We start from the raw sequence: 24,558 nt of genomic DNA, 5'->3' as shown, positions 1-24,558 counted from the left end.
ACAAAGATAAAGATGTGATGCGGGCTGTTCATGCACCCAGAAGTATGCAGTTATGCTGTTCCTTTACTCATCGCGCGTTGATATTGTGCAGGGCTCTCTAGGGGCAAGATATAGCCTAAGAAAGCATCTAGTTCACATAATTCAGAGTAATGTAGAGTTGGCCACATCCTGATCGCAACATTCTGTTCAAGGATATATATTTGTCTTCAATACAAATTTCTTAAATGAAGTGTTATTCTTCTTTTATTCCAATGACTTGCTTATATTTAAATACCAACATCCTTACCTTAGTTCTGACTTCTTACTACTATTTCTGTATCAAATTATCATCTGGCCTAAAGACAGATAAAGCAGATTACAGATAATGTTAATTTGATCTATATAGTTTTCAAAACATTTACTCTGTTCATCTTGTGGACAGGGAACAACTTGAAGTTCATTGGTAATTGGATGTGTGCTATAAAATGTGAGTTCTGTGTGTTTCAGGAGCTCACGGCACTTGCAGAGCTGTAGCAGCCCAACAGACAACAGGCTTAAGAAATTGTAAGACAATTCTTCATAGTGGAATGCCTCTTACATAGTGTCTGTTTTCTCTGGGGAAATTGTGATCATATTAAATGTCAACTAGTCCTAAAAAGCTAGTATCTTGTGTGGAATCTTGATTTGCAGTAAACATAGTATTTAAGATGAGCATCTAAAAGGATGATAGTGTGGCAACCTATTTAAAAAGTAAGAAAAGAAGACCCCTGTGATTTTCAATAAAGGTGAATTTGAAGAGAGTTCTGAGAAATGGAGCAGCCTTGCCAAGGTGCTGGTGGCTTTGTGCTGTCCCCATTCTTCTCCCAGTTACTGATTCTTTGTGCTGAAAGTGTAGACTGGTGGTTTGCCTTGAAATAATCCTCTATAGACTTATTCTCAGCACAAATGCAAAGCTCTGAATTGGAATGTGATCCAGAGGGAAGAAAAGCTTTGAGTTGACAAGACTAAGTTTTGTGAACCTGAATTCATAGTCAGGGTAATTGAATACCTCTGGGTAGCCAGAATTTCTTATAAAAAGAAAAGTGTGGGTTTCTATATGATGAGCTAAATAAAGTTTTGTTCCAATGCTGCCATTGTTAATTAATAATTTATAACTAATAATGCCACTATTAATTATAACTACTATAATCATTCAAAAAAGACATGGATTGAGTTTACTCATGAGTTGATTTCAACTTGATTCAAAACTTGGATGGCATTTCATGCACACATGCCACCATATCATTTATGCTGTAAAAATACTATATAAAATAAATGATTTTTCCATGTGCAAAAAAAAAAGAAAACATAGTCATGGGATAGGATTTATAGATGAGTGACATGAGTAGTCAATAGAGATTATATATGTATATATATGAAACTAGAAATTATTTGTAGAACTACTGAAAGGAATATCATTTTCAGTATTAAGAAAACTTACTGGCCAACAATTTGGGTTTTTTTTTGTTTTGTTTTGTTTTTTGGTTTTTGTTGTGTTTTGTTTTTTGTTTTGTTTTGTTTTGTTTTTTAACTATATGTTTTTTAAGAAAGCTGAAGTTACTTGAATAATAAACCCAAAGCCAAAATGAGTATTTAAATTATATTACAAATATTCTGTGGGAAGAATACAAAACAAGCAGCATTCTTTCCTAATCCAAAACACTGTGTGAGAACTGTTGATGTTCATAGTTGTGGCCCTTTCTCTGTGGCACTACGAGATTCAGGCATTTAACAAATTTAGCTAATCTCCAGTTAGCAAAGAGAGAATACAGTAGAGTGTTATTTTTACCGTGAAGAATTGGCTTGTGTCACACATTTTAAAAGAATATGGTTGTAGCTTTGTGCGGTTTCATTTTTTTAAATGTGAATCTAACTAGAGCAGTTTGTTCCCAAGGTAATCTAAAGATATGAATTGTGTAAAGGCACAGGTACATAAATGTATAAATTACCAAATTTTAGCAACATAAATGCATACACACACAAAGGCACAGTTGCATAAAGCATATGTGCATAAAGGCATAGATACATAAAGGTGTGTATATATATATACATATATATATATAAAACATAGATATATAAAGGCATAGGTGCATAATGGCACAGGAGCCTAAAATTATATTGTATAAAGATATAAATGCTTAAAGGCAAAGGTATATAAAGGGGCAGATGCATAAAGTTATAGTACATAGAGGTATATGTATGTCAACATCTAGATGCATAAAGGCATTTCTTATTTTGCTTCCAGTTGTAATGAAAATAATATGTCATTGATTAAAATTTTCAGTAGTATAACATATCTCTTCCTTGTGCATAGCTTCAGGCCTCTGTTGATCATTTGTTCTTTCCTGGGAGCAGCCACCTTACCTACTGTCTTACTTCCCAGCAAACTTCAGTTTCAAAAACCACCTTAACTGTGAATCAAGGTCATTTAATTTTCTTTCTTCTGAAATGACACTTCTTATAAAACCTTGTAACGGCATTTGAAAACAAAGTGTGGTGGAGGTTAGGAACAGTGTCAACATGGTCCTAAACTAGTTGCTATTTTATTTGCATGTTCATTTTTTTTACATCTGTTTTGCTTTATTCCTTTAGGAATGGCAGAATTCTATCCAGAAGAATGCAGGCCTTGCATTTATTGAACTCATCAATGAAGGAAGGTAATTAATTTTATACTTTTTGGGCAACTAGACAGTGTGCATTTAATTCCACTGGGCAACTGCTCTTTCATACCATCTGTTCTAAAAATTGTAAGAAAATAGCTTTGATTTAAATAATTTAACATGTAGGCACTTAAATTTTAAATTAACAAATTTTAGGTGTTAAGTGTTTAGTTTTAGGACAAAGTATATATGAAATAATGAACTATATTTATGATGTTTTGTGAGATTTGAGCCACATCTTACTGAGTAGTGAGGTTGTGTTCGACAGATCAAGTGAACCCAGCCTGCAGCCCCATCTGCCACCCCATCTGTTTTCAGGCTAGGCTCAATGTTTACACTTGAGCCCCTTTTCAGTTCACATGAAGCGACTTCATCTGATCCTCCCAAGCAATTGGTACCTGGACGAAAGTATAAGGCGTGTTCAATGCAGAAGGTGTAGGAGCCTTAGTTAGGAGTGTCTGTTGCCATTGTTAACGATGCCATAGGTGAGATTTTGTTTGAAACCATTGTACTTATCACTGTCATGAGTGGTTGTTTACTATGAGTTTTACAGTGCCATGTGGGTGGTATACACATTAAGGTTACTAGAGCTGTCACCATTTAATATGTGTGGCTTCTGTCCACTCGAGACAAGCAGCCGCTACAAGTTGCATTTCCTAAATGATACAGTACATTCTATGTAAAATAATTATTAAATATTTGTAGCTATGTTTGCTTTTTTTGAACAAGCTTTACATAAATGAACATGGCAGCAATGGTTATAGTATTAGAGCTTGCTTTTTTTCATCAAGAATAATGATCCTTCAAAAGTATGTGGCATAAAAACTCAGCTTTTAGTATTGCTCTGCATTCGTCAGGACCTCGCTGCACTGAGAAACTATGTCTCTATATAGGATCTCATTCCACACTCTTGCTTTTGATATCAATGATTAATCTTGTCATCATAATACAGTTCTGAAATTTAAAATAAGTTTAAGCTTACTGCAGTGTAAAAAAATGAAGAAAATTATAAGACTTGGTAATAGGGAAAGAAAGATGGCTCAGTGGTTAGGAGCACTGGCTCATCTTCTAGAGGACCCAGCTTCAATCTCAGCACCCACATGGTGGCTCACAACCATCTGTAACTCCAGTTACAGGCCCCTGACACCTTCCTCTGACTCTGCAGGCACCAGAAATGAAAAAATTATTAATTTGTCAGTAGCAGTTGTAAGAGCTAAGGGAGCTGAAATTCTAGTGCTTTACTTCGATTATAATTATTGACAGAAAACAATGATGTTATAAAATTTGCTATCATCAAAGGTATGGAAATTTCATTTTCCAATAGTAGTTTAGGGTTTGCTTTATACTGAGAGGAATTGAAAGTAAAGAAAATACTGATCATTTAAAAACAAAACATTTTAATCAGAAACTCTCATCAAAAACTCACTGCTCCAAACAAGCTTAGCTGCATAGAAGAAGGAATATTATGATCCTAGTTGAAGGTTATCTTAGTATTGGCAACTATACAGAGACAGATAGTTTTGAGAATGAAAATAGTGATCATTTAAAAGCACAGAACATGGATGAGAAGAATATCTGCTTTGGTAAATTAAGCTACCATGCTTCAAAAGGGCCTTTATTCTGAAATGGCTTTTATCTTGACAGTGTGTTTAAGGTTGAAGGAACCATGCAGTGATTAAATTTGACCTGGATTACAGTTAAAAAGACAACCAGACTAAAAGAGAATAAAACTCTAGGGATCATGGCTGTAGATGGAGTGGAGTAGATACTTCTTGCTTAGCATTCAAGAAGTCTAGTGTTTGAACCGTAGCCGTACATAGGCTGGGTGTGCTGGAACATGCTTGTAATGCCACATCTTGAGAGGTGGAGACAAGGTTAGAAGTTCAAGGTGATGCTCAGCCATCAGTGAGGTTAGTCTAGAATACACAAGACTTTGCCTTAAAAAATAAGAACTTGTAGACAATGGGTATGATATAGTGCAAAAACCCAGAGGCAAACAGTAACAAGGTATTCTGCTGAGGAGGTCTTTCCAGTCATCTCATAGCTAGTGGATGTACTGCAACAGACTCCAGCAATGGAGGGTCCTGCCAACAAAGAACTTGTGGTGCTCAAAGAAAGTCATCTCTGAGACTTAGGCCTAATTTGCATGTGATGCACACATTCAAGGGCTCATCGTAGCCCTAGACTACCCTGTGAGAGTGAGGCCTCAGTCATCTTTTTGAGGCTGATGTCACAGTGGGGATGGAAAGACAAACACATTACAAGGTCTCATTTGGAAATTAGATCAACAAGATTGTGGTGGAAGAGAGAAGAGAAAGAAACAAACAAGTTGAAAACAAGGACAGCCTGGTTTCTGACTTTGATAAATGGGTGGGGTGTGGTAGAGGTCCAGCTCACCCAGGGAGAGCACTTTAGGAGAGCCATGTTTGATGAAAAGGGCTTTTGCTTTGGGTTACACTGAACCTGTGGAATCCCCAGCTACAGAGGTTGAGTGGGTATCAAAGGACTTGGCTCTTGAGCTCTCCAGAAAGCAAGCTGGAAGGGTTTTAGGTGAGTGGGAACACAAAGGCTAGCTTCCAGTGCGTGAGGCCCACCCCTTCCCCCACATCTCCACGTGCTTGCCCCTCTATGTCTTCTGGAGTTAGCTCAGATACTACCTGTCACAGACATTTGTGTGGACAACCCGGTCGCATGGCATAATCACCAGTTATCTTCCTTGTCATCAGTTAACAGCTCTCCGCCTTAACCTCCTTAGATTTCACTTGCTATCTTATGGACCAGCACATCTCAGGAACCTATACTCAGTGCACTAGAGGATATGAGACATTAGAAGCATTTCTGAAGAAATGAAGAGTAGTGAATAGACTGTAAAGTGCCAGTGTTTGTAAGGACAGTAAATAAAGGACTAAGGAACCCACAGAGCCTGTGGCATGACTGGGCGAGCCTATAGTGGGGCTGTATTTATACCCTGCAGTCCAAGGCAGGTGGGAGAAGTCTTGAGCATGCCCCCTGGCCTCTTCACTGAGCCTGTATAGTGACCCGTTTCCCCCTGCTCCCCTGCCCCTCCCTTTTCCGTGGGCCATACTCACGGTGGCTCAGTGCTAGGACTCGCTCACTGGCAGTGTGTTTCTTAAGGCTGTTTTCACAGTGCCTAAGCAGATATGGCACACATGTGTTATGCAAGCTTCAAGTATCAGCTCTTCACTGGAAAATGTTTTTGCTCTAAGAACTTAACATAACAGTATCCTGATATTATATTAAAGAAAAATCCAAAATATGAAAGCATCTTTTTCTCTGAAGGTTGACAATAATGCACGTGACATTTATGAGAGCTGCCGATATACAGACACTTAGGATGAAAGGCTCTATCTGTGTTGATACGTATTATAAGTACTCTGAATTCTCTAGTTCCTATCTGCAGTTTGGGTGATTTTTCCAATTTAGATATTTCTTGTGCAAATTCAAAATGTTAATACAGGTTTCCAAAGGCAAGTATACAGATCACCATTCATTTCCTAGAGTAAAAGTACATCCCTCTGTTTATCTGCCACTGTGAGCATTGACTGCCTGCTACACAGAAACTCAGTGCTTCACATGTGTGCTGCCTCATTTGTATGGACACAGAACATTGCTGAGCCGTTGGGATGTCCATTTATTTTTTTCCTTGTAGGAATGGAAATGAAAACCTCCAAGTAGAAATTGTTATAAATGTTTATCCCCTTAACTGCTACACCCATGAACACAGCCCATCAATCAGAGCCAGAGAAGGCATGTATGAGTCATCCACATTAACAGGAAAACTCAGCTGATGAATGCGTGACTGAACTGCAGCACACCCAGGACAGCCTGGAATTATATGATGCATCATTTAAAGGAATATAACAAAGAATCTTTATTATTAAAACAAAGCAAGGTTAATGGGGTATAAAATTGCATATAATATCTTGGCAATAATAATTGGAATTTAAATTATTAAAATATTAATTGAACAGGAGGCATATAAAAAAGACATTTTTAAAATATGGGATGCATGTAGTCCTTTGAAATGAATTAATCTTTTCCCTAATTTAAGTTCTATCACCCTTTTGAAAGGAATATCAGATATAATTAATGAATTCACTGTAAAAATACAGGATGTTCACGTTCAGTGCTGATATAACCTGGGCTCACAAGGATCCAGTTTTCATTTTATAAAGGATAAAAGATAAACTTTTAATTCTTTAGGAACTAAGAAGGAGGAATTTGATCCAAGTGTATGTAATTCATTAATAATTCCATAGCCGCTGTTTGAATCCCAGTTGCAATTTAAACTGTAAAGGTTTGTTTTTTTTAATAGACACATATACACATGCACACGCACATGTGTACACACACACACACACAGACGCGCGCGCGCGCGTAATTCTAAAACTGGGTGCTCCGAAACCATTTCCTTCGAGCTGATGGTTTGGTTCATTTTTTAACCATAAATCTCTGGAAACTTCTTTCTCTATATTGTTTCCTCTAGAGACCCAGTAAGGTCTTCTTTATACTATGCTTTTGTGTTTTTGTGTGCAATAAATTATTAAGTGCTGAGTTTATAAATAAATGAGTAAAAGCTGTCTGGTGCTTTTTAAAATTACTATATACCTCTAACAATATTTTTGACTTGTATGTATTAGACAATGATGGCAGAGTATGTTTCTTTAAAGCTAAAGTAAGTTGCATGTAATAAAGTTTGAATTTCACATACTAGGGACATACATTTTCGATCTACATGTGTTAATCTGTTTTATGTTGTTATGACAGAATACTGGAAGGTGGTTAGTTTATAAGCAAAACTTTATTGTTCCATGGTTCTCCATTCTAGGAAGTCCAAGATCTGGCAAGGGCCTTTTTGCTACATGCTTCCAAGGGCAAAATGTAAAGTCAGAATGAAAGCCAGAGGGGGTGGATTTGTTTTTCGTAACCAACCTACTCTTGTAGTAACATTAATCCATTGATGAGGCCATAGCCCTGATGACCTATTAACCTCTTAAAGATTGCACGTTGAAGACTGTTGCATCAGGCTTAAGATTCAAGCTCAAAAACTTCAAGAAAACATAATCATAACACTGTAACCATATTTAAAATATTTCTCCAGACTCATTTGCATTTATGTATTTTTACCTTTTGAGAGAAAATATTTAAAATGTAAGCCTTAACCATCCTCAGTCTAGGTGAAGGTTCTCCAGACACCAGGGAAATAGACAAACCAAGTTCTAAATTGAAAACTACACTGACTGAGCATGCGGAGAACACAAAGATGTTTTCTTCAATTGTATACACTATTTTAAAAGCCAGCATTACTACTTTGTAACACTCCCCAGCCCCATCTGGGAAAAGACTAAGAAATAGGTTTTATTGTTTATCAACCATTATTATAAAATAACACACATATAGATAACCCTGAAGGTCTCAGCACTTGCTAGCTACACAACATTGAAAAAACACAGCCTCAAAATGAAGACCTACAAAGCACATCTTATTTGTTTAGTATGTGCATGGTGAGAAGTGTTTTTGCCCATATTTCTTCTGTCAATTAACTTAGAATTGAGAAATTTGGGTTTAACCTGAAGAAAAAATTAACCCATTGAAAGATATCCTAAGAGCAGAATAAAATCCCTGGTGTCTAGAGTTGTGACTACAGAGCATTTCTTTCAGGAGACTGACTCAGAGCCATATAAGTTCAGATTAAGATGGTGGGAAGATAAGTGGCCCTGGGTGCTTACTCTATGGACAGATAGCACCCCACCTTCCTCATCATAAGTAGCAAATGTAGGCAAGATAAAATTGTATCGTGATCTCTGTGTGCTTTATGGTAGTTACCCGTGCGTGGTTTTATGTTTTGAGTGCTGACCAGTAATTTACTTATTGCTTAGTGCTAACAAGGGTTTTTAACTTTTATGTGTATATCTTTAATCATGTGCAACTTTTACAATTATTTCCTTCCTTAAAAGCATTATTTATAAGGAAGACATCAAAACAATAAATTATACCATTATCTAGACATCTGTATTTGTAGCATAATGGGGAAAAAGCAGCAAACTTCACTTTAAAAAGAGCAGAGTGGATGTTAACAAAGTATTTAAATATTTAAGGACTAAAAACTCCAATTTTATACTCCAAACCTTCCAGAAATACAATGGGCTTCCCAGCTCATCTTATGAGACATTTCAAGAAAGGAGAGTTCCTATCAGAACCCAACATAGACCTGTGCATAACCTATGCATGGACTCATCTATAATATCCAACAGCCTATGGGAATAATTCTACAAGAAAGCTTATAGTCAGAGTTGGTTTGACATTCAAAACTGCTCCTTATGTGATGCTCCACATGCACAGACTGAAAGACACCTGTGTGTCAGCATTCTCAGAGATGCAGTAGAGGGTGAGTCATGATGCTCACTTGACCTAGACCAAAAGTGTATGACCCAAATGCAATGAAGGCTACACAAGCACAGCTGACACTTTGCATGGTGGGGACATGAAATACTTCTCCTGTAACAGAAAGATGAGAATTTTTGTATCAGCACATGTATGGGCATTTGACCAGAGGTCTCAGCTAGTTCCTTTAGAGAGGCAATCCCAAGATGGCCGAACAAGGTACTAGAACTAGTAAATGAATCAAGAAAATAGATAGGGGTTGGGCAGGAGAGATGGCTCACAGGATAAGAGCACTGACTGCTCTTCCAGAGGTTCTGAGTTCAATTCCCAGCAACTACATAGTATCTCACAACCATCTATAATGAGATCTGGTGCCCTCTTCTGGCCTGCAGGTGTACATGCAGGCAGATCACTGTATACATAATAATAAGTAAATAAATTTTTTTAAAAGAAAGAAAATAGGGGCTAAGATCAGTATTCAAATACAATTAGATAACATGGTTATCAAATAATCAAATCAAAAGTAAAGCCAGAATATTTCTTAACAGACACAAAAAAGTTGTACAATTAAAAACCTCAATGCATTTTATAAAAACTTATAAATCAATAAATGCACAACTCTGCTCTGTCCATGGATCTTTCTAAGGTGAAAACTCAGTGCTAAAGTTTTTGCAGGATTTTGTAGTTGGCAATGATGATATTGCTTTATATTGGATTTTGTAGAGATTGACAAACTGACTTAAAATTCTATGAAATTGCAAAGGATACTATGATAGAATATAACTAGATTAAATGATTTATTTACCCTACTTGATGATAAGACTTCTTGCAGACACTTGCAAATACTGAAAAGATTGCTAAAAAAATGCAGTGCAACATATAACTATAACTGTATTTTAAATATCCTAAGTTGTTGGTGTTGATCCCTAACTCAATTGAGAGGTTCTCAAGTGTGAAGTTAGTAGATGACATGATGGATTGCAATGGTAAAAGCTCCCATTCCCCTTACTAGGCTGGGGCCCATATGAGGACCCAGTTGCCCATCGGTTACATCTACACTGTGTAGGGGGCCTAGGTCCAGTATACGCTTGGTCCTTGGTTGGAGCTTCAGTCTCCATAAGTCCCCCTGGGCCCTGGTCAGTGGGCTCTGTTGGTCTTCTTGTAGAATTCCTGGCCACTCTGAGTCTTTCTATCCTCCCCTCCACCATTCCACAAGACTCTCTGCTCCACTCAGTGTTTGGCTGTGGGTCTCTGCATCTGTCTCCATCAGCTGCTGGGTGGAGCCTCTCAGAGGACAGCTATGCTAGATTCCTGTCTGCAAGCACAGCAGAGTGTCATTAATAGTGTCAGGGGCTGGCTGTCTCCCATGGGTGGGTCTCAGGCTGCGCCAAGCATTGCTTGGACATTTACTCAATCTCTGCTTTATTTTTGTCCCTGCACATCTTGTAGGCAGGGTAAGTTTTGGGTCTAAGTTTTTGTGGGTGAGTTGGTGTTCCACTTCTTCCACTAGGAGTCGTGTCTAGTTAGAGGGTGTCCTCTTCAGTTTCCATGATCCCAGCTACTAGGAGCCTGCCCTGTAGTAGGTCTCTAGCTTGTCATAGAAAAGCCCCTAACCAAGGTTTCTCTTCTCTCCGAAAGCCCTCTGTCCTCCTGGCCCCAGTCTCCCCAGGCCTGCTATCAACCCTCCTTTCTATCCATGCTCCCTCCCTTACCCTCTTCTCTCTTCGACCATTTCTGTTGTCTATTGTATTTCTACTTATGACTAAGATTTAAGCATTCTCCCTTGGGCCCTCCTTGTTTCTTATCTTCTCTGGGTTCGTGAATTTTAGTATGGTTATCCTGAACTTTATGGTTAAGTTGCTTATGAGTGAGTACATACCCGGGTGGTATGCTTTTGAATGTCTTACTTTTAGTAGAGTGTGCCTTGAAAACATCTGTTCTAAACCAGTATCCAAAGGTGATAGCTAACCTGGTCTAAAAAAAGCACTGAATCATCCTGAGGTTCTCAGAACAGCTTTCTAAATCAGTCTTAAAAATAATTATCTTAAGTCCTTCAAAAAAAACACTAACACAAACATTTTTTAAAAATTAAAAAATGGAACTGAAGAGATGGCTCAGTGGTTAAAAGCATAGGGTGCTCTTACAGAGGACCCAGGTTTGATTCCCAGCAACCACATAATAGCTCACAACCATCTGTAACTCCAGTTCCAGGGAATCTAACACCCTCTTCTGGCATCTAAGGGCACTGCATATACATGGTGCACAAATATATATATATATATTCAGGAAGAACACCCAGACACATATGTTTAAAAAAAAATACTGAAAAAGAATCTAATAAAATAAGGAAAATGGCAGCAACATGTATAAGTTTAAACTTAGCAATAGCTTTCTTAGATTTGGCACTAAAAACACAAGCAAACAAAGATATATTGAGAAAATGTTACCAGAAATCAGACTTCGTGTTTGCTGAAGGTCATCTATTATCAAGAAAGTCAAAGGTAATGTAGTTATAACAAACACTTTTAATTAACATATGATGGTGGCTTAATCATAATTTATATGAAGAATCTGGAACTCAAAGGAAAAAAGTCAAATGGTTCCAATTTAACAATGGACAAAGGATTTGACATAGATATTTTTTCCAGAGAAGATGTGGAAATTATTGGTGAGAAAATAAAAAGATGCTCAGCGTCATTAATCACTGTAGAAATGTGGGTCAGGATACGCTGAGGTACCACTACAGATCTGCTGTAGTTGTATGAATGGTTGCACAAATGCTGGTAGGGCTCAGGAATCCAAAAGGATCACTCACTATGGAGAGGAATTGAACAGCTCCTTAAATGTAAGCATAGACGTACTGTAAGACCAGAAGTTTCACCCTTATGCATATCCTTAAGAGAATGGAAGGCAAATGTTCACAATAGCTTAAAATGGAAACAACCCAAATGCCTATGCCCTTATGTATGCATAAAGAGCGTGTGCCCTGTGCAGACACAGAGTATCATTAGGCTCTTAAAGAGGAGTGAAGTGCTGACACATGCTATAAGTAGATGGACCTAAAAATACATGATCCGAAAGGAGCCGGAAAGAAGGGGTTACATTTATATGGTTACCAATAAAATGTCAAATAGGAAACTTCAAAGAGAAAAGTATATGTTAGTACTTGTGAGTCATGAGAAACAGAGCCAGCACTAACTGCTAATGGGTATGAATGTGTTTGTACTCAGTATTTTATATGGTATTTAAGGTTAATGGGGTTGGAATGGTAACCATGGCTATCAAAAACCTTGGTCAAAACAAATTGACTATTAAATAAAACAGACCAATTTTATTATCAAGGAAACTTGATTCTCTGGGTTTCTTTACGGAGTGAAGCTCTTAATCTGCTTCCTATATGAAGCAGGATGGAAAATTGTGAGTTTCTGTGGTGAATGGATTTTCTTCTCTTCAGCATGAGTAAGCAGCAGGTTGGGGGTATTGGACAGACTACCAGATAATTGGCAATTTTCTCTGTTGTGTCTGAGGCCAGTCTTTAGTTACAGTGCAGCACCCACCTCATCTCTGCACTTTCGCCAATCCACTGCTCTGCTTCTGGGAATGAGACCTATTAGTCAGCTGGGCCAGGAGCCCTTCCTTCCTGCTGTCTCCTCTTAACCTATTTAAGTTTTGTAATCTATAGTAATTTGCACATAATAGACTTCTATCCCCTTGCTTTAGCCTTCAACATGTGCTCAGCAAAGATGCTGAGTTAAATGCTCACATGTTTCACCTCTCTCTCTGGAAGCCTGTCCATATACAAACTACAGGAATAATTTCATTAAGTTAGTGACTGGAGTTTATAGTTCTCCCCAGTCCCCTACCAGTCCCCTATGTATGAATGCTTGTGTCTGTGTGTACACACGAGCATTGTATGTATGCACAAAAGATAGAGGTCATCCTCTATCGTGTTCCATCTTATATTTTTGAGATAGAGTCTATCACTGATCCTGGAGCTCATCTATTGGCTAGACTGTCTTGCCAGTAAACCCAGGGGGGTTCCTTTCTCTCCCCTCACCCCATGCTGCGATTACAAGTATTTGCCTCCTCACCCAGCTTCTATGATGGTGCTGTAGATCCAAACTCAGGTCCTCCTGATTACAAGGCAAGCCCTTGCTCAGAACCGTTCTCTTGGGTCCTTGTTTGATCATTTGTGCTGTGCCAGGACAGCATCACAATGGAGTATCTGTCCCTCTGCACTATTGGAAGGTTGTCGCTAATGTTGCAGGATCTTCCTGTGAATTCTCACTGCTGTCAGCATCTCCATGAATCCTCCATGGCCAATGCCTGGTTGTTCAGGCCGGATCTCATTACAGAGAAATTGTGTTTGTTTCAAAACAGAGACAAACAGAATTGTAGCAAATTTTTTCTAACATGTTTGAACTTTAATTCACAGCAACTGAGAATTGATATCACAACCCTGAAATAAAAGGTCCATTCCCTCAGCATTCCTTGTGGAAGATGCCATGCAGATACTACAGGTTATTTTGGGGGGATTATTGAAACAGGCCACTGCAGTTCAGCTTTGATAGAATAGAAAAATAGTGAATATCCAAGCTTCTTATAAAATATATGGCTTTAAAAAGTACATTTTATCAACATTTTACAAATGTTAGAATATGTAATAGTTCTTTGTATTTTCTACGGTTATCAATGAAGAAGATGTGTCTGCCCCAAGTAGATCAAATGTAGTAGTGAATATAGGAGGGATTACTATGAGCTGGAATTTTATATATATTCTAGTTTTTTCTTGTGTGTTGAGATGTTTGTAATTTGTTGTGTGGTGTACACATACTGTAGATGTGCATACATACTTGTAAAAGAGGAACAAGTGGAGTGTTTTCTCTACTGCGCTCCACCACCACCCCCACCACCCCCACCCCCCGACCCCCGTCTTAGGGCCATGAGAACAAGGTCTCACTGAACCTCAGATCACCTTCTCAGCTACGGTGTTTCGCCAGTGAGCACTGGAGATCCACCTGTCTTGGCTCCTAGTGCTAGTTTACAGGTGCACACGGGCAGGCCTGATTTCCAAGGCTTTTCATGACAGCTGACGCCAGAGAGAGTCCCAAGAAAGTCAAAAGCACTATGTCATTAATCCAGGAGTCACAAGGCATCACTTGTTTATTCTGCTGAGCACAGAAAGCCACAAAGCAGGCCACTTAAGAAAGGAAAAGTGGGAGTGTCAAAATAATGCTGCAAAAGAGTGCTGCCATTTCTAGAAAGAACTACTTAAAAGAAAGAACAAGTTAGCAAGACTTAGGGAGGGCCCCATGTGTCAGCATCACAACATCTCTAAAACAGGTCACTATGAGGAAAGCAGGCAGAAAGCAGACTGCTGAGCACACAGAATCCACATGAAAGCACGCTTCAAGGCTGACAGTGCTGTAGGCATTCTATGGCCCATGGCACACTCTGGAAACAAACAGCAGTAGGTGCCTGCTAAGATCTGAAGCTGGGGAACAGGGATGCAGGAAGTAGCTTTGAATGTCCACTGTTTTGAAAGACTTGAGTTTTTAGTAAGTAGCTTAATGATGTGCCTTACTATTGCCTTTGTTTAAAACTTTGTTTCACTACAGTTCTAAGAATTTAGAATCTCACTTGGGAGCTTTAGAAGTCCTTCGGGTGTATCATCTGCATTGCTAAATGTGCTACAATTATAATTAAGACATATCCTCCACTTTATAATCTAGCTTTACATAAGTATGCATAATTTGTGAAATAATAGAATTGTATTATTGTAAAATAATTGGACACCCCTTCCCTAAGGGAAAACTACATCCTCTGTATTTTCAGATTGTTGTGCCATGCTATGAAGGACCACATAGTCCGTGTTGCAAATGAAGCTGAGTTCATCTTGAACAGACAGAGAGCAGAAGATGTACATAAGCATGCAGAGTTTGAGGTAAGGTTGTAGAGTCAAGCATCACCCATTTGTTACCTGACAAAAGACATTCTTAAGGTGAAAATACCACTGAAGGCATTTCAGGCCCTGCTTTCAAATATTTTTCCCAGCGTCAGACAAAATACTGATTGATTCATACCTTGCCACTCTGTCATGTTCCTCACCATGGGGAGAGGGTGGGCTGGCTTTATTTTCAGTTACTATAAGGACCCATAGAACCTTGGGGTGCTATTGTTTCTAAGCTATTAGAGCTTTGCGTAACAACCAGGTGCATGTGGATGCTTGGTGTGATTATGGACTTACATAGTATTCAAAGGATCTCTTAATTTCACAGTTTTAGATAGTATTTCAGGTCACTCAATTTATGACTGTATTTCAGAAATACATAGGTGGTCTGATGTTTGACTTACATAAGCTCCTAGTGGCCTTAGAGGTAATAACTGCAATATGTCATTTTCCTGGTACACCTAGACAAGAGAGCCTGCCATTGTAGCTTCAATGGGTTGTCTATCTCAGCAGAGTAGCTCACTGAGTCATGTACACTGGTGGTGTAGGGCTGGTGATCGCTAACCTCAACAGCTGGAAAAAAAAAAAAAGCAAGAGACAGGAAAATAGCAGTTGTTGTTGGCTTTCGTGCACACATCCACCACTTAATTGGTCAGGTGGATAGCAGGTGGATAGCAGGTGGATAGCAGGTACTTGTGTATGGCGTTGCAGAAGCTGTATTTTTTTTTTAAGTTGTTGAAACATAGAGATATGGAGGAGGGAGGGATGGAGGGAGAGAGAGGAGAGGTAGTTTAACAAAGATAAGTTTCATATCACTTCAGCAATAAAAATGTATATTTATCAGTGCGTTGTGCAGTATTTTAGTTCGCTAAAAAACTGAATTATCTTTTGAAGAATATATTTATATATAAGAAATCAGAACTCAAAAAAGTTAATCACATGTCAGCAGTGGCAGTAAATAAGATTTAGAATTTTAACTGAATTCCCTGCAGGATCAATTTTGAGACAATCATATTTCTGCTGAAAATAATCAGGATGATTTGTGGGGATATAAGCAGACCAATATTTGTCTTAGGAGATTTCTAATACATTTTCTGACATGCAGATATTAGCTATAACCTTTAGCACATATTTAAACAAGGGGGCATTAAGGACAGTGTTTCTTTCTCACCTGTTTATTGCTGTCCGCATGAGAAATATTTATGCATTTTTTGCGTAATTGCTCTCCTGACCACAGTGAGTGTCCATTGCTCCCAACCTTTTGTCTGTGTCCAGTGTGCATCTCTGGCTTCCCTAGTAGAGAAGTAAGATTTTCTCAGACTCACCCCAAGTCTTGCTTTTTCCTGAGGTAGCAGTTACTTGTGTTCCTCTGTGGGTGTGCAGCAGTGGTACTGAATGCTTCTGAGGGTAGTGAACATGAAGGCTTGATGGTTTAGGGTCAGTATTCACTCTGTATATTGCCAATATAGGTCTAAATTACTTAATAGATACCCACTAGTTTTTTGACTCTAATGCTCATATTTATTTTATGTTAGAATGATGTTAATAAATTCACTGGTATGTGTATAGCTGTGTGTTTATGTACATGTGTGTATCTATGTGTTTGTGTATCTGTGTGTGTGTCTGTCTATATAGGTGTATGCATATATGTGTGGATGGTGTTTGCATGTATGTGTGTGTATATTTATGTACTAAATACATCAGTTTTAAACTGCAAATAAAAATTTGCTAATGGTATGGCCCTCATAGGAACCTGCAGTGAAGGGGGAAACATATTTGAGTGGGCACTTCCACAGTTAAGGATTTTTTTCTTAATACTGCAATTGTTAAGGAAGAAAAATGAAATTTTAATTTTACCCTCCAATGAGCTAATGAAATATTAACCTCATTATTGCAGCAGATCTTTGTACTAATTGGTGATTCCCTGTACAAAAAGATAAATTGGAAAATGAATTAATCCTTCTTAGGTTATTATGGATTCTTTCTTTAGAAGAGAGGGCTTGCACAGAGTGTGTGAGTGTGTATCAGCAGACAGGACTATGTCCTGATTTCTCCTGTGCAACATGGCTTTGCACAGTGATGACAGCTGTGCTGGTTGCATATGTTTTCTTAGATGTTTGAGGTGTAACACTAAAATTGCAGCCTGAGCCAGTCTGCATAGTAGGTAGTCTGAAACCCAAGTCTCTTTTCAGCTCTGTATCAAAGATTTTCATAACAGGGTCTAGTGATCATCTGTGATGCTAATGTCAGGAAACAGGACTAAGATGCAGATACAGCAACTGACCTTCTGAAGCACTAGGTATTACAGTTAGAAGGGAACATAGGGAAAACCTTTTCTTGGCTTCTCATTTTACAGATAGGAAGTTGAGTGGGGGGAAAAAAAAGTCTGCTTAGAATGTGAAATAAAATTCCAGTCTGCTAAATTTTTAAGTGATTTTTCTTCCATACTACATTGTCTTTCAGAAAGCAAAACAATTACGTGGCAAAGACAAGATTTTTGTTTTCAAAGTAACTACTGAAATTATATATCTTTATTTTAAGTGAGGCATGCTAAATTGTTTTTTTAAATAAACTTACTTTTTTTAGTGAACCATTTCTGCTTAATGATTAATTTTTACACTGAAATCAGATTTTAAGACGTACAAAAGTCATTAATTTTGTTAACACTTTTCAAAATATTTTTTAAAGTTTTATTTATTTATTACATATATAGTGTTCTGCCTACATGCACGCCTGCACACAAGAAGAGGGCATCAGATCACATTATAGATGGTGTGAGTCACCATGTGGTTGCTGGGAATTGAACTCAAGATTTCTAGGAGAGCACAGTGCTCTTAACCTCTAACCCATCTCTCCAGCCCAAATATTTTTACTTTTTTTACTCTTTTGCTTTAAGGGGGGGAAAGTACTTTTTTTTTTTCCAACTTAAAAGATGGTTCTGCCTTCCTGAGAAGAGTCTTAGCTCTGTCAGGTGAAGATGTTTACTTCGGTTGTGTTTATCCTTTATCTTAAGGGCAGGCATCATGTTCTCAGTCTTCATAGTAAGTGTACTGCTTACACCCTTCACAGTCGCAGTGTGCACAGTATGCTGCCGACAGGAGAGAGGAGGAGAAGATGTGTGACCACCTCATCAGTGCTGCCAAGCACCGTGACCATGTGACAGCCAACCAGCTAAAGCAGAAGATCCTCAACATTCTCACGAACAAGCACGGTGCCTGGGGGGCCGTGTCACACAGGTACGTGAGGTCGCGTGTGGAGGAAGAGGGTAGCGTGTGACAAAATATACAAGGGAAATAAAACCGATTTCACCATGACCATATCTTTATTATTTAAACATAATTCACAGTATGAAAATGGGCTTTAATTTATTAGTACTAATTTTCATCTTAATAGTTTTGATGAAAACTTAATATTTTAAAATTTTTTCTAATGCTGATCATTTCTGCTTAGAGTAACATGTAGTGATGTAACATTTACTTCTGCAGCAGTGTTAAAGGGAAAATGGGCCTCTCTTTTTAAAGAACTGCCTTAAAATTAAGTTTGTCATTTTTACTTTTATTTTATATGGTAATTAAATATAATCACGTACTGTGGTCAATCCCCATTCAAATTTAGGGATTTTTCATCTCAAATTATATTTATGTAGCCATAGCACAATTAACCCAAAATTCGTCATTGATGAAATACAACTTATCTACTTTCTGAAGTTTAAAGCCAAGTAAGGTGTTTTGGTTTGGTTTGATTTCTCTGTACACAGTGTTCTCAAAACAACTAATGAAAAAGGTAACTGTGTTTAGATGATGTCATCTTTCTTATATCTCTCTTGTATTGAGCCTGTCACATGTGTTTATTACATTTCCTGCACTGTGGTGATTTGTGGTATGTAGATAGGCTGCTACTGTGAAGCATTCTGGGAGAAGTGATTCCGCTAGAGGAGGCTTGACAGTCTGCCCTGGCCTTACAAGTACAAGAAAGAGATGAGAAAATGGTAGTGTCTTTGTATTTACAGTAATACTATCACACAACATCTTAGAAAATAAACAGCAGGTACCTGGCATTTATTACAACCGCATAGCACCCATTCATGTTGTTTTCAGGGACTACATTATCTCCTCAGGCCCTGCATTTGCAAGGCAGTTGCCATTAGTCAGAGAGACATAGCACATTGGTGCTCCCCTAAGAATGCTGCTCCACTCTCAGGTGGCTCCGACTTGGCTGTGTATCCAACCACCTTTCAAGAGGAGAAGATGCAGCGGCTACTGAGTCAGGTGGTGCTCCTGCGCATTGCCTCATGCCACACAGGCTATGGAGCCATATTGGGATTGCCCAATGTTCCACACTCCGACAGATCAGTCTCAGGGGCCAAGCAGTCACTCTTCCCTAGAACTCATCCCTGGGTCTGTCCATCCCTATACAGGTGCGTTTTATGTGCCTTTTTCTGGAGAGACTGCATAAGCACATGCTTGTTCATCCCAGATAGGGCACTAACAACAGACTGAATACAAGTTGTACCCAATTCTAGCTTAGTGGCTGACTCTGTGAGTTAATTGGGGGTGTTTACAGGAGCATAGGTGAGGCCCATGCAATGGCAATGACTCATACAAGGTGTCTTCTTGCAGCTCTCTCTGCACAACTTGAAACAGAGTGACCGTCTGAGGCCTTCTCTTCCCAGTAACTGTCACTGTCCATAGAGCTGTTGGGAGGGGCTTGTGAGTCCTATATATTTCAGGAGCTTCCTGTAGATGGTCTGTTGGGATTACCTCCTCAGTTCCTCCAAAGGGAACATACCAACTCGGAGGAAAGTCCATCCAACAAACACCAGCAGTCTTTGTGCCTGCATGAAGCTACAGTCAGCAATGTTTTTATTAAACAGTGGTGTGCAAGCCCAGTGGTTTACCTATTTCCAATAGGAATTGTGAATTCCTCATTATGTCTGGAAAATATTGTAAAGTAACAGTTGCTTGTGAATGCTATCCTGTGATGTCTCAGATATAGCTTTTGAGGCCAATGAAATGGCTCAGTGGGAAAAAGCTCCCAACTCTGAACACTTGGATTTGACCCCATGTGATGCAAAGAAAAAGCTGGCACACAAGTTGTTCTATGACCTCTGCATGCCTGCCACAGCATGTGCAAGCATACACACACACACACAAACACACACGCACACACACGAATAAATAAATAAATGAAAAAATGTTTTACAATGATTTGACTGTCATATAATTGCCAGCCATGACTATTGTACATACTGTAAATTAGAATCACTTTATAGATACAAGACAACATGGTTCTCACATTTCTCATTTTAATTCAGCAAGAATACAATTAACTGCACATTGGAATTTTTATATCACTATCGGCGACACTGAAAAGCGCGTTTCCAAGTGGCATGGCTAGATTTGATTAGAGTTCGTTTCTCTGGCCTGCTTAGCTAGATTTGACAGTCATGAAGCTCTGTGCTCCCTTCATTACCTTGGCTCCCTGGCTGCCTGTCTGGCCACCTGTCGTAATGTGTGCCTTCTCAGTCATCGCCGCCACACTGCCCAGTGTGAGCAGGCTAGCCTTGTGTTTGTTGTCTCCTCTCCTAGTCTCTTCCGACGCAAGTGTCTCCTTAGCACCTTTTCTCTGATTGTCTTTATCAAATGAGCACACTCTTTTTGTCCTTTTATCGCTCTCTGAATTCATCACCTTTAATCTTCATGGCCCATACAATTTCTTTTATCTGGATTACGGACTTTCACTTTCAACCTTATACCCAGTTCAGAGTAGTCTACATAGAGCAGATGCTCAATATATATTCTTTACATTCATTTATTTACATATTTTAATCAAAATAGAATTATAGCACTTTTCCCTTTCCTCCCGCCAGCCCCTCCTCTAGTCTCCCTCCAGCTCCTTCCATGCCCCCACCTTCAAATTGATAGCCTCTTAGTCTTTATGAATATTACATAAATATGCATGGATTTACAAATGCAACCTGCTGAGTCCATTTTTATTGTTAGTGTATATATGGTTTCAGGGACGACCACTTTGTATTGGATAACTAGTTAGAAGGCTCATGCCTGGGAGAGGCTAATTCTCCCTCTCTCAGCAGTCATTCATTACTTGCAATTCTTTCTGTAGAGACTCAGTGAGGTCTTCCCCCGTCCCCACTAGCATGTCTCTTGATACTGCCATTATTCCTGTCTTGTTTAAACAGCCATTTCTAGCCTACTTTCTGGTGGTCTAGCTCTTAGCAATTTTCTGTCCCCCTTACATGATGTTCTCTAAGCCACAGAAGCAGGAGCTGTGGTGGAGATGTATTCATTTCACCTGGAATCCCCAGAGTCCATGGATCTGTGCGTCCTGTCTAAGTTTGGTCTTCTGTAATGGTCTCCATTTGCTGCAAAGAGAAGCGTCTTTGTAGAGGAGTGGTAGCTACACTTAGCTGTGGGTGGAAGGATCGCTTTCAGAATATAGTTAGGACTTACATGGGTCTAGCGAAGAGGCAGTAGTAGATTCTGTTCTAAGATCTTTGACCTCATTAGCCCCAGGAAACTGGCCAGGTTTCTAGTCCTAGGCATGTTTTCTCTTGTGTTGATTGGGCACTAAGTCTAACTAGACAGCAGCTGGCTACCACAGCCACGTGAGTGGCACTTACACCTTTGCAGGGAGCTTGTCGTGCTGGCAATTGCTGTGGTTCACAGGATTCTTAGCTGCTTAAGCCTATCAGTTGCTTCCCTCCATTGGTAGCTTGCATTGTATTTCCTAGTACAACGGAAGCTAGGACACAGGCAGGATGCTTTTACATGAGTCTTGCATAGAGTTCTGTGCTGCTTGTGTATGCTGGAGCTTTGAGAGTAGAGAGGGTTCTGTTGTTAGACATTACAAAGGCAGCTTACTAGAGAAACAATGGAGTTTTCAATAAATATAAGTGGAACCACATAAAAATTGGAACATCCTGTCCTGCACTTCATATAAAATGTAAAATAAATTTCACATAATATGCAAAATTGTAAAACTTATAAAGGAAAAAATCTTTGTGATTTCATCTGGGTTGGTAGAATGATTAATTAGTCACTAAAGATATGATTCATAAAAGTAAAAAAATATCATAGGACTAGAGAGATAGCTCAGCCGTTACAAGCACTGACTGCTCTTGCAGAAAACCAGAGTTCCACTCCCAGCACCTACATAGCAGTTTACAACTTTGTGTAACTCTGGTTCTAGGGATCTGATGCCTGCCTCTTCAGGCCACCATTGGTCATCAAGCACTCAAATGGTGCATAGACATACACATGCAAGCAAAACATGCGTACACATAAAATAAAATATTTTTTAAAAATCACAAAATGGTCATCATCAAAATTAAACATCTATTTTCAGTGTAGAAAAACTGTCAAAAGAATCTAAAACTATGAAACAACATCTGTTTTGGACTGGAAGAAGAAATTTGCAAACCCATAGGTTACAGGGTATTTCATTTATTTATTTCGTTGTTTTGGCTAAGTTTGGTTTTGTGAGACAGGGTGTTTCTGTGTAGCCCTGGCTGTCCTGGAGCTCATTCTGTAGACCAGACTGGCCTCAAACTTATGGAGATTCACCTGCCTGTTTCCTGAGTCCTGGGATTAAAGGTCTGAGCTGCCACTCCCTGGCTCACAGAGCATTTGTGCCTAGAATGTAGGACATACTTTCAATATATAATGATATGAAACAGGTATCGCAGATAAACAACCAGCAGAGCCCTGGAAGAGACACTTCACATGAACGAAATGACAGATAGAAAAGAAGCCTATAAAGATACTCAGTATCAGCTCCTACTAAAACCCATACCAAGATTCAATTGTAAATTTATTGGAATGTCCATATTAAAGCAACAGAGATAAGCTGGCAAGGTGGTTCAGCAAGTAACCATGAAGTGTGTGGAACCCACACACATCTCTATAGAAACATTACATGGATTCAGCTTATTTGGGAATGCTTCAGATGAATTAATTTTCATTTGATATATATTATAAAATATATATCTCATATAATAAATTAATTATTCATAGGTAAAAAGAAACATTTTACTAGAAATATTCAGGTAGTTTAAAATGTCAAGCTTTCATCTAGAAATGTGCACCATATAGTATTTTTTTATGTAAGCTGTGTTGCTGAGACATTGCTGGCACCTGGGTTAGTTTAAGCAGTGCACTAATCACCAAGTCCTGTGAGACCCCTCACTCCCTAGAATGTAGTTCCTCTGAGATGGTTATGGAGACAATAGCAGCAGAAAGAATGGCAAGTTGTAGATTGAGAAGATCAGAGAACACAACCCAGGACTGAGGTCTCCAGAATATGGTGATCAGGATTGTCACCTGTGTGGGAGGGGTGTTGAAGATTGCAGAAGTCAGGCGTTCAAAAACTCAAAAGAGGAAATGCCCTATTGACTTAGAATTATTCAGGATAATTCCATTAGTTAGGGTGGAAAGAAAGATGTCAGTACATTCTTATTTTTCTATTAAGAGGAAAGCCCTGGAAAAAGCAAAGACTCCTGGGGAGAGATTAAAAGGCTATTGTTATATTTAACCAAAACTTAAGGGTCTCAACTTTCATCTCCCTTAAAACAAAATACAATACACATGCAAATGAAAAGAAACAGGGAATACACTGCAGCATAGCCAGGCTTCAAATGCTGTCAAGATGTGGCCCTGACAGAGCTCTCACACTGCAGAGTGAGTTGGAAATGGAGATGGTAGCACAAGTGTGCGTGGGTGTGAGGGAGAGTCCTGGAGACTGCCCAACCCAATTGATTGAGCTAAAATGTGGAGAAAATTTTTAAAATTAGCATAATTATTTTTATCCATCTTTCATAAGATTCTCTTGAAATGTATAACACATGCAGTTAGAAATAGACCACACAGAGGTTTATGTAGTTAACCTGTTATGCATATAACAGAAGAAAACAATGTGCAGTTAAAAACCAGTCTCACAAACATGGAAGCCTTCAGAGTGTACTTCTTTTTTTTTCTTCAAATGTCCAGGATTGGAATTTCTCCTTAAATGGGGCATAAAATTGGAAACTTGTGATATTTTTCCCCTCCTTAAAATGATTCCGTCACAACCTCTAGTCCTTAATGGAGGTGTTTAAAAAAGGATACATTCACACAGCTATAAAACAATGCTGTCAAGTAGTAAAAGTTGGCAGACTGTAGAGTTTGGGTTTTGTTTGTTTGTATCACTGGAGATGATAATTTGAGATATTATTTAAGTGATGAAATAAGTCTGCAGACTCTCCTGTGTGTGTCTTTTATACTCTTGCATTTTGTTACGGATAGTTTCAATTAAACCTCTAAACTCCGTGAAACAATGTGCTCAGCTCCTTATAGTCTAACATGAAAACTGTGCTATAAAGACTTAAGAATCTGAATCCCAGTAGTTTCTCTTCTGTATAAATATCATAATATTTTGTACCTACATATATTTTTGTTTATAAGTGAAAGAATAAATAAATATATAAATAAATAAATGGAATGTTAGTTTGCAGTAGTGTTGTGTTGTAGG

The 24,558-nt window shown here is 38.6% G+C and overlaps 1 protein-coding gene across 7 annotated transcripts in view; it reads left to right on the top strand.

Annotated features, from left to right (window-relative positions):
- Positions 1-24,558, top strand: part of Nbea (neurobeachin) — a 657,568-nt gene that overhangs the window by 408,450 nt on the left and 224,560 nt on the right. For all 7 annotated transcript variants that reach the window (XM_051157177.1, XM_051157179.1, XM_051157174.1 and 4 more), the window contains 3 exons: positions 2,611-2,675; positions 14,919-15,027; positions 18,103-18,269. In XM_051157177.1, the coding sequence (XP_051013134.1) occupies positions 2,611-2,675; positions 14,919-15,027; positions 18,103-18,269 (341 nt within the window). The remainder of the gene's footprint in view (positions 1-2,610; positions 2,676-14,918; positions 15,028-18,102; positions 18,270-24,558) is intronic.

This window comes from Acomys russatus, chromosome 15, assembly GCF_903995435.1.
Source record: "Acomys russatus chromosome 15, mAcoRus1.1, whole genome shotgun sequence".
Lineage (NCBI taxonomy): Eukaryota > Metazoa > Chordata > Mammalia > Rodentia > Muridae > Acomys > Acomys russatus.
The sequence above is the reverse complement of the archived record's forward strand: the minus strand, read 5'-3'. Positions and strand labels throughout refer to the sequence as shown.